Source organism: Anser brachyrhynchus (assembly GCF_964034855.1).
Source record: "Anser brachyrhynchus genome assembly, chromosome: 5".
NCBI lineage: Eukaryota > Metazoa > Chordata > Aves > Anseriformes > Anatidae > Anser > Anser brachyrhynchus.
In genome coordinates, this window is record NC_137699.1 from 34,507,725 (window position 1) to 34,521,302 (window position 13,578).

Consider the following 13,578-nt stretch of genomic DNA (forward strand, 5'->3'; position numbering starts at 1 on the left):
TGAGCCAGGGTGTGCTGTGGGTCACAGCATCCCATGTGGCTCATGATCACCGCAGGCAGACCCCCTCTGTCATGGCCCAGGAACCAGCTGCGGGGGGGGGATTCTGCTGTGCTGCCATGAATTTGTAGGTCTCGGCTCTGCCTGGGGGGGTGGTGGCTGCTCTACCCAGCTGTTGCCATCCCAAGCCAGGAAATATCTGCCTACTTCTTTCCTTTCCTCTGTTATAGATGAGGCCAGTGTTCTTCCTCTCACCATGACTATTTTAGGCTGGGACACCCTAGAAGTGATGTGGATTAACTCTCCCAGCTGCGAAGTGCACTATCTGAGCACACACAACACGTTTACATCATCCCTTAGCACAATCCTTGCACCACATACACACACGCGTGCCACACGTTCGCAGTGGGTGAATGGTTTTAATGATTTAAATAGTAATCACTGAGGCTGGAGGGGTGCTGTAGTCCACACAGGAGGCAGGGCTTAAAAAACGAACAAACAAACAAAACCACACAAGGTAAACAGAAATAACGTAGCTGCCCAAAGAAGCGTGGGGTTGGGCACGGCGGGGCTGGGGGGTTTCTGGGCTGGATGAGGATTTTATTCAGGGCTGGCAGTCCTTTTTCGGGAGGCTGCCAGTGCTGCGAAGGAACTTTGTCCAGCCCATCGCCCACCAGTCACTTGTCCTCGTCGTCGCTTGTGTTGAACTGGTAGCTGAAAAAGCCCACGGAGTCCTGGGCGAGCTTGGAGAGGTGGAGGACACCGGTGACGACCAGGGCAGCGAGCAGGAGAGGCAGCACCACGCTCCCGGCCGTGGCCAGGGCGTTGTAGCACCGGGCCTTGGAGCTGAAGCGCCGAGCGGCTTCCACGTCCCCAGCCACTTTGCGGTCCCGTGCCTGCAAGAGCCGAGATGCAGGGCAGCACTGGCTCCCCTCGTGCACCCGTGCCTCCTCCCAGCTTCCTCCAGCCTTCCCCTGGGACATCTGCCCGGCTCTAGCCCAGCTGGAGGTGTTCCTGCTGGAGGGCAGATCCAGGCATGGGGCTGGGGGCATCTCAGCCCCTCCAGCGTCATCTAGGGACAGCGGTAGTTCCTCAGGTGGTGACAAGAAGCTGCGATTATCTGACCGGGGACCTTCTCATAGCCTTATTAATAGGTGGCAGGACAAATGGGAGGGCTTTACCAGGGGATGCTGTCACCTAAAATGGTCTTTCTGAGGGTGTTGGGCTCTCATCCTCACGCCCCTCCCCCCCCCATCGCAGCCCTCCTAGGCAGTTATTTGTGATGCCCTGGAAAATCCTCCCTGCTCCTGCATCAGCATGGGGGGGGGGATTCCTAGAAACACCAGGTGACCCCAAACATCCTCTCTCCCACCCCTGCTCATGCCCTGGCCGTGGCACAGCTTACCTTGACAGAAAAGGCGAGAGCCACAAAGCCAAGGCAGCAGAAGTTCATGTAGATGGTGTTGAAGATGGACCAGATGAGGTGGTCACGGGGCGGCGCAGAGGCCCCGATGGTGACGACGGTGGGAGACAGGTCCCGCTTGTGGGATGTCATGGGCAGGTAGTCCTCCCGTGGGTAGGACGTGTCCATGGCCACGGAGAGAGGCACCCCGCGGCTCTCCTGCTGCACCAGCCTGGCTGGGGGAGTGGGGCCGGGCGGCCCCTTTATATAGTGCTCGCCTCCAGCCCGGCCTTGTCTCCTCTATATATAAAACAGAGAAATTACAGCCCTCCACGAGCTGTGGTTATCAGAAATGCTTGGCTGGGAGCTAGGAGAAACAAAGTTGGTTTTGTGAGCCTGCCTTTCTCTTGCGAGTGGATGGGCTTTCTATATCCAGCTTTTCTCCCACAGCGAGGGGCACAGGCAGCGTCAGCCCCGCACCCTGGGGCAGGACCAAGGGGACAGAGCCATGGGACGGGTTGGAAACCAAGTGGCCACCACCCCCCGGACACGATGCAGGATGCCAGGAGACCTCTCCTCACACTGGTGCCTCTAGCCAAGCTCTGTAGGAGGTGGTGGTCAGGAAAACCCCTCAAACACCAGCAAGGCCTGGTTGCTCTCGGAGGCTGGAGTTTCCTGTGCGCCAGCCAAAGCTGCTGTCATTGGGTGTGTGTGTGTTTGCCTTGCAACGCTCCTTTCACATCAATTGTTTCAATAAGGGCAATTGCAATAAATAATCGTTTTGATCTCTGTCACTACAGCACCCAGGGTAATGGGCTAGCAGCGTGTGGGACTAAGTACTGCTAAAAGCTCCACACTTAGGCATCCCGTCCCCACTGTCCCTCCCCCGGGAATGCATTACGTGGGCATTTAATGCTAAAATGTGGAAGGGTTGCTTCTAGCAAAGACCTCTAGGGTTCCCTGGAAGTAGGAGGAGATGGGGCTTTGCAGCAGGATGTGTGTTTACAGCCAGAAAACACTTTTTTTTTTTTTTTCCTGTTTTCTTCTTCTGCTGTGCCTAAATCTTTAGGAAGAAACTCACATCCTCAGCTAGGGGAAGAGGCGGGGGCTGGCAGTGCCCTGCAAGGCGGTGGGGATGGAGGAGGCGGAGGAGGAGGAGGCCGCCACCAAGATGCTGAAGGACCCTCTTCTCCTTCCCTGCTGTGAATAAGGCGACAGGCGAGGGGCTTGACAAGCAGGAGCTTTATTTGTGGCAGCAGCGATCTACACGAGCATTGCAGCTTGGACAAACACCAGCGCGGCCCAGGGAGCCCAGCAGCTCCCTGCTGAGGAGCACAAGTGGAGGAGGACGAAGGGGGCTGCCCCCTACCCATCCCACCCTGGCCGCCCACACATCCCCTTCCAACCACCGGCGGTGCTGGCCACGCCGTGGACAGCAAGGGGACAGGGCTCTGCCTTCCTGGCCACCCCTTCCCCCTCCACCCAAAGCAGAGACAGGAGGGTACACTTTTTTTTTGGGGGGGGTGGTGGGCAGCGAGAGGGTGGCAGGTAGGTCCATTGGCCGAGGGGCTGTGGCCAGCAGTGGTCAGGTAATGAGGGCCACAAGGCCAACGATGGCAATGACCACAGTGACGACCATCAGCAGGGAGCAGATGATGTTCAACACCTTGGCCCGGGTGCTGTGCCGCCGGGCACCCTCCACGTCCCCCAGCATCTTGCAGTCGCGGGCCTGTGGGAACATGTGGAGGTTGGGGGGGGGGAGAAAGGGGGGGGTCAGGAAAAGCTGGGGACCCCTCCCCACCTGGGGAAGCTGCCACAGGGAGCTGGGACCTCATGGATGCCTTGCCTCAGGGGGGCAGCGTGTGAAGTTGCCCATGTACCCCCCCCCCCCCCCAGTCCTGGGTTTTGGGGTATGGGCAGCAAGGTGGGAAGGCTTGGGGGGGGGGGGCAAACTGAGGGGGTGTCAGGGAAAAATCGGGCTGGGTTGGGGGGGCACTGGATCAGGGGGTTCTGTGCTGGGGGGTGGTCAGGTCGTGGAGGGGAGGTCCAGGGTTGGGGGGGTTCCAAGCTGTGTGGGTGGGTTGGGGGGGCAGATTGGGCAGCAACGAATTTGGGGGGCACTTGATTGGGTGGTTGGGGCTGGGGGGGGATATATTTTGTCAGGCTGGGTCAGGCGGAGACCAGACTGGAGGAGGTCAGGGTGGCGGGGGGGGGGGGGGGTCCTCGGTCAGGGGTCAGGTTGGAGGAGGTCAAGGTGGGGGGTCCTGGGGCAGGTCAAAGGGGGCGGATCGGGGGTCCTGGGTTGCGGGGGAGGGTCCGGACAGATTGGCTCTGGAGACACCGGGAGGAGGTGGCTTGGAAGGAGGGGGCATGATGACAACACAACGGGACACGGGGTGGGCAGGGGTCCTGGGGTGGGTGGGCAAAGTGACACCGGGTCGGGGGGTGGGGGGGATTTGGGGGTCTCACCTTGATGGAGAAGATGAGCGCAGGGAAGCAGAGGCAGCCGAGGTAGGCGAGCCCATAACCCATCAGGACATTGAAGAGGGACCAGAGAAAGAAGTCTCGGGGCTGCTCGTCGGGGCCGGTGGTGGGGGGCTGCCCCCGGCTGGGGGGGTACAGCGGGATGCTCACCTCCGCCTGCTGGGGCTTCATGACGGGGCTGGGGCACCGAGCGAGGACGGGAGGGCTGGGAAGCGTGTAGGGGAACTGAAACTGAATCCAACCCCGCAGCGGCTCCACACCGCCCCTAAATCCGGCCCCGAGGCCCCAGAGCGCAGGCGGAGCAGCTGAGCCCCCCCTCACGGCCTCCAGGCTCAGCCTGGCTGGTGTCCGTCCTTTCCCCCCCTTTTACCCCCCCCCGGGTGCGAGGACACTGACCCCTCTCAGGGACGGGCAGCCGCGGACATCGCTGGCAGCCGGCGGGACGCGTAGTGTGTGGGGAGGCTTTGGGGGGGGGGGGGCTACAAGGGGAGAAAAAGGCAAAGCTACTGCTCGGGGGGGTTGTGGGGGATTAAAAGTTGCCGAGGGACTGACTGGGGGGGGGAGGACAAGTGGGAGCCCCCCCCAGCTCCCCCTGTGTTCAGCAGCATGGCTGTAAAGCTTGGTGGTCCCCCTCCCCACCGTGGCCTTCTCCACCCGGGATGGTTAATGGGTCTGGGAGGGGGCTCTAAACACCCCCGTAAACCCAGGAAGGGGGAAATATTTAACAGCACCAATGTGCTCTCCGGGACCTTCTTCTGCTGCTTGGCCCTGTTCCCTTCTTGTCCGAGTTACTAGGTAGCCACAGCCCCCTGAGGTGGGGATGCGTAGGGCGGATAACGCCGCCCGAAACCCAAAAGCACAACATTTCCAAGGTGAAAGGGAGTGAGGAATGCTTTATTCGTCTTGAGCTCACCCCAGAGGCTCACTCCCAACGGGGTCACCTCGGCGGGTGCACCCCCTCAGCTGGAGGGAGGGGGTCGGAAGGGTGATGGGGTTTGGGGCAGGGGGGGTTAAGGAAGAGCAAAGCCGTGGTGCTGCCTCTCCTCGGTGAGGCAGGTCAGGGGCGTACTGGTCTGTAGAGTATCACCAGGACCAGAAGGATGATGGTGCCCACGATACCCAGGCAGAATGCCGCGATGTTGAGGCTCCTGGCTGTCCTCCCGTAGCTGCTGGCGGCCATGGGGTCCTTCGCCACTGTCCTATCTCGGGCCTGCAGAGGGAGAGGAGCAAGGGAGCAAAACCCTGCAGGCTGCAGATATGGGGCCATCTCCACCACCACAGCACTCTTGCCAAAACCTGGCACCAGCATCCACGGGACATCAGACCCTCAGGAAGCCCCCTCCCCCTGGATTGGAAATGGAGCTCCCGGCAGCCTAAAAGCAATTTCTTAATGGCTTATTAAAAGCCATTACAGTTGGCCACGTGCTGCCCAGTCCTGCGGAGCCCGGTGAGGTGGCGGCATTGGCGGTGGAGGAGAGATGGGAAGAAGGAGCGGGGTCCCCGGTGTGCTTCCCGGGGCACTGGTGAATGCCGCCCTCCCCTCCCCGGGTGCTCATTACGAACAATTAGCGTTAAAGGCAATAAAGGGAAGGTGCTCGGGGAGCAGCTGCTTCTTATCGCAGGTAGGGTAAAAGTGTCGCGGCGCGGGTAGCAAGCAATGCACGAGGCTCTCGGGGGGGGGAGCAGGGAGCCAGCTCCCTGGCTTTGTGCTGCTATCGGCTGATTCGGGGCGCTCGGGGGCATGGGAGAAGAGCCGAGAGCAACGTGGCTCCTGGGCCCCCCTCTCCCTGTGGCCCTTGGGGACGGTGAAGAGCTGAAAGGTGACAAGTAGCCCTCCAACGGTGGCTTTCCAGGGGAGGTTGGATGTGGGGCAGGGCTGGATGTGGCAGGATGGAGGGGGGAGACATGAGACAGGCAGGAAAGGGAGAGTGGTGACAATGAGGTTTGGGGCAAGCTGGGGTGGGATGGGACAAGGTGGGATGGGAGAAGGTAGGGTGGGATGGGATTAGGGAGCCCCAGCATGGGGGCAGGTGGCAGCCAGGGCTCCCAGGCTGGGCGGGGGGTTGCAGGGACTAGGCTGACTTTTCCCTCACCTTGATGGAGAAGACAAGAGCGAGGAAGCCCAGGCAGAAGGGGTTGCAGTATATGGCGTTGAAGAAAGACCAGAGCACAAAGTCCTTGGGTGGCGGGGTAGAAACAGGTGTGGGCTCCATCTGGCCGAAAGAGGTGGCCTGGCCGAAAGAGGTGGCCGTGGGGTTGGCGGCGGTGGCCCCCCCGTTCCTGCCGTAGGGCTGCATGTTGATGCTGAAGGACTGCGGGTAGTTCTCCATGGCAGCCTGGCAGCAGCGGGGAGTTGGAGCACCGGTGCTTGGGCTCGCTCAGCTATGGGCGAGTGGAAACCTTTGCTAGGGTGGGGTCACCCCGCCCCGCACCAGGGCGGGGGCAACCAGCCCCGTGTCCCAGCTGGACGTTACCTGGCTGGCTTGGGGTCACTGGGATCGGGACAGGGGAGCAACAAGGAGCCGGACACGGTCTGGGGGGAGGCCGGGGAGCTGGGCCAAAGGGGATGGCCACGGGCTGGGTGATGTGGCAGGGAAGCTGCATCTCCTTGTCCTCTTTGCTTTATGCTTCTTTGTACGCACCCTGGGGAGGGCAGGGCAGAGCTGTGCCGGGTGCTGTTCTGTCCCAGCACGGACATGGAGGGCAGCAGGGGCAGGCGGGGGCCACCACAAGCCCCCCAAACAGCCCCTATCCTGAAGCTGGGGGGGGGGGGGGACAGGCTGCAAAACACCACTCCGGAGCTGCTTCAGCTTTTGCATCTCATCCCCAGCAGTGCTGGCGTTTGGGAGCTGGCTCGTGCTGAGGCGTTTGCACGGCACCAGCAAGGGCACAGCGATTTGGTGAGGCTGCAGTGCAAAGGGTGGCTTCTTGATGGCATGGGGCAAGGTGGCTGGAAGGGGGCATAGGGTGTGCTTGTCCCCAGGAGGATTTGGGGACTCAATCCCCATCTGCGAGGAATAAAGCTACTGGGTTTGCACTTTGGGTTTGAAGGGTTTTCTTGTTGGCTTTTTTTTTTTTTTAATTTCTTTCCTTTCTTTGTAGTGTCTTGCAGCTGCTGAAATGATAAGGGGAATTTAAAAAAAAAAAAGTTCAGAAAAGCAGCAAGGATTTAAAAATGACCTGAATTAAAAAAATTCCGATGCACAGAGCAAACATTGTGTGTGTTTCAGAAACATCAACAGCCTGCACATTCAATTCACGTTTCCTGGGTAAGTGAGGTAGAGGCAGAGAAAATGAAACTGAAACAACTGTTTTTTTTTGTGAGAAATGGGGTTTTCCTACTCAGAAAAAAGTGAAGATTGGGAGGTTTCATGTCTGGGGCACATCAAGGGCGTCAGCCACCTGTGCTTGCTGTCGCATGGCTTTTGTGGCCACCTGAATGCTTTGGATGCAGATCCAAGCCCCGGCCCCCAACATTGCTTATCTCAAAACCTTAGGAACAGAAAGAATTTTTTTAATGTATTTTTTCCCTGTTCCTAAAGCTATTTACCCATTGTCAGGGCGCCGCTCTTTGAAGGTAACGAGGTTCAGTTGGGTGTAGTGGCAATTAAGTGGAGAGGCTGGTGGGGATGGGAAATGTTCTGGCTGGAGGAGGGAGAGGGCTCGGTGGGGATTTGGGGCTGGGTTTGCACTGAAGACCCAAATACCTGACCTGCAGGTCTGCCAAAAAAGCTGCAGGTGTCGTTCCACGGGGCACAATGCGCTGCTCTGCCTCACCCAAGCCAAGGGCGAAGGTGTGAATCCATGGTGCTGGTGGCAGAATCAGACAGCACTGGCAGCTGCGAGGGTTGTGAGCATCTGGCTCATCCCAAAAGACCCCACATCTCCGCCGAGGTTTCTAAAAATCCTCCCTGAGAGTGGCTTTACGATTGTGGTCTTATCTAAATGAGCTCAGCGCGAACATCCTGAAATTGCCACCTGCCCGCAGTCGCCTGCGTTGCCCTCAGTTTGCTTTTGCACCTGAGCAAATGACAGGGACAAGAAGGCACAAGGAAGAGACAAAGTCTGGCCCCTGCTGCTGCTGGGTGGGGGCCGCAGTCCCCCCTAGCCCGGGGGATGCTGGCGTGAGAAGGGGGCTGCGCAGGGTTAGGGGGATGCTACCGGGCACCACAGGGACGGGACGAGAAAGCGAAATGCCAGGATTGGCTTTTTCCATGCAAGGAGGGAAAGTCTCTGCAAAGCAAGAATGGGATTTTTAGTTTTTTTTAGGTCTGTCGGAGGGTTTCTCAGCCAGGGTGCTGGGTTTCACCGAGCCCGCTGCTCGCTCTGGGCTTGCTGCTGGGAGCAGGGCAGGGAGTTCAGTGGCCCGGTGGCTGCCTGCCAACAGCCCGCAGCGATTGCTGCAAGAGCACAAACGGACTGTTCATGTCCCAGGAAAACCCCTGCCCTGCCCCTGTGCACCCCAAGAATAAGGGCTTTGCTTCCAAAGACCCTCCCCTCCCATTGCCTGCAGGGATCTGGCCCCAAGGAGCTGTGCCTCCCAGAGCCGTGCCACGCACGGAAAAGCGTGGTCAGGCTTAGGGAAGAGGTTTTGGGGCTGGGGACGCGCTCGCTGAGTCTGTCCCACTCCCCATGGGGATGTCAGACCCATGAATTCAAGTCCACTTTTGGCTGCAGGATGTCCTTAGGAATTGTCCCCAGGTTTTTGCAGGTGTCAGCTGCTTGGGAAGACTGTCAGGTGGAGAGGTGGCATGCGTAAAAAAAAAAACTGATTTTGGGGGGGATTTCAGCTGGGTCCTGCTTCTGAGGAGGAGGAGGAACATGCAGCAGAGAGTGGGACTCAGCCCAGCCCACATGCACCCCGCCAAGACCTTGTATAATGGGACCAGGCTGCTGCCAACGCTAGAAGGAGGCAGCGATGCTGAGACCTGGAGAGATCAGGACAACGTTTTCGAGCAGGGATTTCATGCCCTTTGCAAAGGCTCCTTGACCCTGTTAGTGTTAGGGAGAACTAAATGGATGTTTTATTAATATCTCTTAGGTGATGGGTCATAAAGTATAATAAGCATTGTCGAATGTATTTCCACTATCAAATTAATCTATGTATACTGAGATATTTAGGGAGTATACCGAACAGTCAAATGAGTCTTTGAAAGGGAACCCTGGGGGAGAACAGGTACAACCCGACCTTTGGTAAGAACCTGAAAATGCTGAAATGAGTTGAACCAGAACCAAGGAGCGGAGAGAGCATGCGTCGAGTGAGAAAGGTGAAAAGTTTAGCAGAGAGGAAGACTCCTTACTTCATCTGGACGACCACCTGGATGACCACCAGAGAGCACCACGCATGTGCAAATGGGAGGAGAGCTAATTAGAATGGAACGCAAGGCTGATGTTGCAACCTGTAATAAATATGTATACCTTACTTAATGTTGAATGTATAAGTAACGATCGGGATGTAATGGGACTTGAAGCCAGATTTGGGCACCTGCCCCGGCTTCCAGCGCTGAATAAAGCACCTTCACATAATCACTTGGTGGTTATGTGGCTGCTACGCTAACAACCCCACCAGCTGGACGGGAACACGGAGTCCCAAATCTTGCTCGTGGACATGCATTGCCTGCTGGCTGCTCGGGAAGGTGGCCGAGAGCACTGCTCCCAGCCGGCAGCACGTGTCTCTTTGCTTTTACGGGAAGGAGAGGAGGAATAAATGATTCACCCGGCCGATGCTGCCAGGGATTCTGCAACAAATAACTGTTGTTTATTGCGGGAAGGATTTCGGAGAGCAGAGCCTCTTGGCAGGAGTTGTTCTCGGAGAAAAAAAAAAAAGCAAAGGCTTTCTCTCAGCCTGGCGGGGCCCCAGCGCTGGGGAGCAGAGCGAAGGCTTCCAGCGAGCTGAGGAGCAGGAAAGGCAGGCCAAGCACATACCTGAACCTCTGCCAGATCGGCTTTGTCCGGGACTTTTGTCCGGGTGGTCAGGGCCTTGCCTGGGTCAATTTGGACACGGCTGAAGCCACGAAAGCCACGGACGTGATTTTTTTTTACATCACCCTTCGGCTGGGCTGAGGGAGGGGGGCTGGCGGGATGGGGCGACGATGAGAAGTTTTGGAGAGGAGGGGAGAGGTGTTGCCATCTCACTTGTCCTCCAAAGCATCCCACGCCGCTGTCACCCGGTGCTGCTTCCCCAGCACAGTGATTTGGGATGGGGCCATCCCACCCATGGCTTCCCCTTCCTCCTGGAAGCCTCTCCTGTCCCCCACTGCCCCGAGCTGGGCCAAACCCCTTTTTGCACATCCCTGTCCCCAGATGAAGCCTGCCTGCATCTCTAGGGGTAGGGGTGATGGTGGTGGCACCCCAGGGAAGGGGACACTCTTCCCTCCTGCCCTCATCCTTGCCATGGTCCATCGTATCCCAATGCGCTGAGCTGGGTTCACCAGTCTGTGTATTTCGGATCATCCCTGCAATGCTGCGTGCACCGAGGGTGACAGAGGGGACAGTTGTCCCATGGCAGTGCTTCACCAGGACAGCCACCATTTCCCATCCCAAAAAGCTGGGCTTGGGGAATCCCACCCCACCCCCCCCCAAAAAAAAAAAAAAAAAAGGATGAGCCATGGGCAACAGTGAAAGAAACCTTTATTAAAACCACATTTTTTCCTGACGAGAAGGTACTTGGGGCTATATAAAAAAAAAAAAGCCAGAGCAAAGCAAGTGGCAAAGCATGCGCGTCCCCTTCCCAAAGCCAGCTTCTGGGGGCTCGGCTCCCGCCAGAGGAGAGGTGTCACGAGGCGCTTTGAGTGGTGGTCAGAGGGACTTGGAGCAGCAAGGAAAGCAGGGCAAGACCCCAGCAGGCGCCGGAGGGGCTGCGCGGGGATCTCAGCCCTGCTCCGAGGGGCGGCGGGGGCTGCAGCGGGCCGAGTTCCGCCCCCGGTGCCGGGGAAGGGGCTAAGTGGGGCCGAGGAAGGGGTGGTTGCCCTGCTGCTGCTGCTGGTGGTTGAGCAGGTTGACTATGGTGATGGTGCCGCTCGCGATCAGGGCGACGATGAGGATGACGAGGAAGATGTTGAGCAGCAGGGCCGTGATGTTCAGGTACTTGGCGGTGGAGCCGTAGCTGAGCGCCCCACTGTAGTCGCCGAGGACTTTGCGATCCCTGGACTGGGGAGACCAAAGCCGGAGTCAGTGGGGTCAGGGCTGGAGAGAGGGGGGGGTGCGGATGGGGGAGAGGAACCTCGCCCCCCGGGGTGGGGGCTCTGGGCAACCCGTGGAGCATCCTGGGCTTGGGGCTCCGGAGGGTCTGCGGAGCTCCCTGAGGTGCGGGGTCACTTCCAGGATGGGGGATTTGGGGAGGTCCGCGGGTCACCCCAGGGTCAGGGGCTCTGCGGGGTCCACCCATTAACCCACGGCCGGGGCTTTTGGTGCTCTGTGGGTCCATGGGGCAACCCCAGGCTTGGCAATTTTGGGGGGCTCCAAGGGACTCTGGGGGGGTCCACGCCGCATCCCAGAGCTGGGCTTTTGGGGCTCCCCGGCTCCATCCCCCCCACCTCGCGCGGCCGCTACCCCACCACCCCCCGGGTGCCAACACTGACCCCGACCGCCCCCCTCACCCCAGCCCCGTCCCCGTTCCCCCTTTCCCCAAACCTTGACGGAGAAGACGAGCGCCAGGAAGCCCAGGCAGCAGACGTTGGCGTACAGCGTGGAGCACAGCGACCAAGCCAGGTGGTCGCGGGGGGGGGGCTGCACCGGGGGGGCCTCCACGGGCACCACGACGCTTCGGGACATGTTCTCCATGTCTAAGCCCTCCACCAGAGGCTCGTAGGGCGGCAGCGAAACTCCCGGGGCTCGGGTCCGCTCCATCCCTGCTTGCTCGGGGCTCGGGGGCGGGCGGCGGGGGCGGCGCTGCCGGCGGGGGGGCGCTCAGCACCCGCAGGTTTCGAGGTTTCGTTTCCCAGCCTCTGGGGCTGGGGAGGGGAAAAGCCCTGCCCGCCCTCTTCCTATCTCCTGGCCCCGGAGCTGGGCCCTGCATCGTCCCCAAGCGTCAGGATTTGGGGTCGTTAAAGTGATTTTTTTCTTTTTTTTTGTGGGGGGTGGAGGGTGGGGGGGGGGAAGGGGGAGAAGATGAGGGTGATGCGGGCTGCTGGATGGGCTGGGGGGGTTTGTTGGGCTGGGAGAAGGCTCAAGGAGGCCTCATTGCGCTAAATAAAATTAGCTTAAAGGGAGTCGTGGCGGGGGGGGGGGGGGGGGGGGCACTTTTCCCGTCTGCCAAATGAAGGGAAACGGCCTCAAGTTGCGCCAGGGGAAGTTTAGGCTGGATATTAGGAGCAATTTCGTTACGGAAAGGGGCGTGAGGCATTGGAACGGGGCCGTGGTGGTGTCACCATCCCTGGAGGGCTCCAAGAAACGTGGAGATGTAGCACCCCGTAGCGAGGCTTGGTGGCGGACTTCAGTGCGAGGTTATGGGTCGGACCAGGTGGTTTAGGAGGTCTTTTCCAGCCTGAACGATTGTACGGTTCTGTGCAGAAACCCTAAATAACGTCCCCTCCATGTGGTGCTGCGACCCCTGTCCCCGGGGTTGAACCCGGGCACCTGATGACAAAACCCTAAATCACGTCCCCTCCATGTGGCGCTGGAAGCCTTCACCCCGGTCTGGAGCCTGGCTGCTTGGGGAAGAAACCCCAAATAATGTTCCCACCGTGCGACCCCCCTGATGAAACCCCAAAATAATGGCCCCACCGTGTGGCACTGTAAGATTTGTCCCTGGTGTTGTGCCTGGATGCTTGAGGGAGAAGTCCTAAACCATGTCCTCACTGCGTGGCGCTGGGACCCCCTTCCCTCCCGGCCCTCAGCGGGTGTTTCAGAAGGCAGGCACTGGTTTTTGATCCCCCAAACCTGTCCCCGCTGTCACCTTGTGCCACGTGGCCCTTCGGAGGGCCAGGACAGAGCTCTCGGCCAGGGACCCAGGCCCTGCTCTGGCCCCTGGGGAAATGGGGGAGGCCGGAGGGTGCCGCTCGTGGGGGACAAAACCCTGAATTTCCTTACTGTCTGGAGGGACACACGTCTGCTGTGGCCATTTGGGACGGTCAGGCCAGCCGAGCTCCCCATGTCACATATCGCACGGTTGCCTAAAAGGTTTAATTACGAGCCAATTAACCTTCCGCATCTGCTCGCCAGCTGAGCGGGAAAGCGCAGCCTGGAGCGCGGGTGCCCTCTAGTTTCCCCAGCTGCGGCTGCTGTGATTTTTTTTCTTATCACCGTGCTTTCTTCCCCGATTTCATTCCCAGCCCCACGCTACACGGAGGAGGAGCTGCTGCTCCAAGCTGCAGAGCAGAAAGGAAGAAAAAAAAAAAACCAAAACATCCTGCCCGCAAAATGCTGCCTCTGCAGAGGTGAAGTGAGTTGGGGCCGGCTCCTCCGGTGCCAAATGTGATGGCCGTCATCACCACGGGCATTATTAGCTCCGTCGCTAATTATTGGCAGAGTTTGGACTGGGGGGAACTACAGTGGGAGAGGTTTTGGTGACACGGGGGGGGGGGGACGAGCCTGCGGGAGCTGCCGGTAGGTGGCAGTGGGACCGCGCGGGGCTGGGACTGGGACAAGGATTGGGATGGGGATGGGATGGGGATGGGATGGGATGGGGATGGGATGGGGATGGGATGGGATGGGGATGGGATGGGGATGGGATGGGGATGGGATGGGATGGGGAT

General features: G+C 59.3%; 4 protein-coding genes and 1 long non-coding RNA gene across 6 annotated transcripts; 1 reads left to right on the plus strand and 4 right to left on the minus strand.

Moving 5' to 3' along the window:
* Window positions 1-400: 400 nt before the first annotated feature.
* Window positions 401-2,483, minus strand: IFITM5 (interferon induced transmembrane protein 5). The gene is made up of 2 exons (XM_080594704.1): window positions 1,403-2,483; window positions 401-893 (listed from the first exon to the last, which is right to left on the minus strand). The coding sequence occupies exons 1-2, from the start codon at window positions 1,586-1,588 to the stop codon at window positions 675-677; spliced, it is 405 nt and encodes a 134-aa protein (XP_080450830.1). The 5' UTR covers window positions 1,589-2,483; the 3' UTR covers window positions 401-674.
* Window positions 2,484-2,626: 143 nt separating this feature from the next.
* Window positions 2,627-4,160, minus strand: LOC308196132 (dispanin subfamily A member 2b-like). Its single transcript, XM_080594712.1, has 2 exons — window positions 3,869-4,160; window positions 2,627-3,128 (listed from the first exon to the last, which is right to left on the minus strand). The coding sequence occupies exons 1-2, from the start codon at window positions 4,052-4,054 to the stop codon at window positions 2,985-2,987; spliced, it is 330 nt and encodes a 109-aa protein (XP_080450838.1). The 5' UTR covers window positions 4,055-4,160; the 3' UTR covers window positions 2,627-2,984.
* Window positions 4,161-4,756: 596 nt separating this feature from the next.
* LOC308196129 (dispanin subfamily A member 2b-like) lies at window positions 4,757-6,993 on the minus strand. Its single transcript, XM_080594705.1, has 2 exons — window positions 5,977-6,993; window positions 4,757-5,093 (listed from the first exon to the last, which is right to left on the minus strand). The coding sequence occupies exons 1-2, from the start codon at window positions 6,211-6,213 to the stop codon at window positions 4,941-4,943; spliced, it is 390 nt and encodes a 129-aa protein (XP_080450831.1). The 5' UTR covers window positions 6,214-6,993; the 3' UTR covers window positions 4,757-4,940.
* Window positions 5,100-10,636, plus strand: LOC308196134. Of its 2 annotated transcripts, none has more exons than XR_013952104.1 (2): window positions 5,100-5,505; window positions 6,986-10,636. It is a non-coding gene; the product is annotated as an uncharacterized lncRNA (long non-coding RNA). The 2 variants fall into 2 exon arrangements; XR_013952105.1 differs by having other exon boundaries at window positions 6,996-10,636.
* Window positions 10,497-11,836, minus strand: LOC308196127 (dispanin subfamily A member 2b-like). The gene is made up of 2 exons (XM_080594703.1): window positions 11,516-11,836; window positions 10,497-11,032 (listed from the first exon to the last, which is right to left on the minus strand). Exons 1-2 carry the CDS (start codon window positions 11,729-11,731, stop codon window positions 10,823-10,825), a joined length of 426 nt encoding a protein of 141 aa, XP_080450829.1. The 5' UTR covers window positions 11,732-11,836; the 3' UTR covers window positions 10,497-10,822.
* Between the last annotated feature and the right edge of the window lie 1,742 nt (window positions 11,837-13,578).

What these genes read in the sequence shown, in the direction of transcription:
- LOC308196129 (XM_080594705.1), bottom strand. Translation starts at nt 6,213, where the DNA reads ATGGAGAACTACCCGCAGTCCTTCAGCATCAACATGCAGCCCTACGGC. An exon ending in CTCTTGTCTTCTCCATCAAG is followed by an intron (nt 5,094 to 5,976) that starts GTGAGGGAAAAG and finishes CTCCCTCTGCAG; the next exon opens with GCCCGAGATAGGACAGTGGC.
- LOC308196127 (XM_080594703.1), bottom strand. Translation starts at nt 11,731, where the DNA reads ATGGAGCGGACCCGAGCCCCGGGAGTTTCGCTGCCGCCCTACGAGCCT. An exon ending in CGCTCGTCTTCTCCGTCAAG is followed by an intron (nt 11,033 to 11,515) that starts GTTTGGGGAAAG and finishes TGGTCTCCCCAG; the next exon opens with TCCAGGGATCGCAAAGTCCT.
- IFITM5 (XM_080594704.1), bottom strand. Translation starts at nt 1,588, where the DNA reads ATGGACACGTCCTACCCACGGGAGGACTACCTGCCCATGACATCCCAC. An exon ending in CTCTCGCCTTTTCTGTCAAG is followed by an intron (nt 894 to 1,402) that starts GTAAGCTGTGCC and finishes CGGCTCTTGCAG; the next exon opens with GCACGGGACCGCAAAGTGGC.
- LOC308196132 (XM_080594712.1), bottom strand. Translation starts at nt 4,054, where the DNA reads ATGAAGCCCCAGCAGGCGGAGGTGAGCATCCCGCTGTACCCCCCCAGC. An exon ending in CGCTCATCTTCTCCATCAAG is followed by an intron (nt 3,129 to 3,868) that starts GTGAGACCCCCA and finishes ATGTTCCCACAG; the next exon opens with GCCCGCGACTGCAAGATGCT.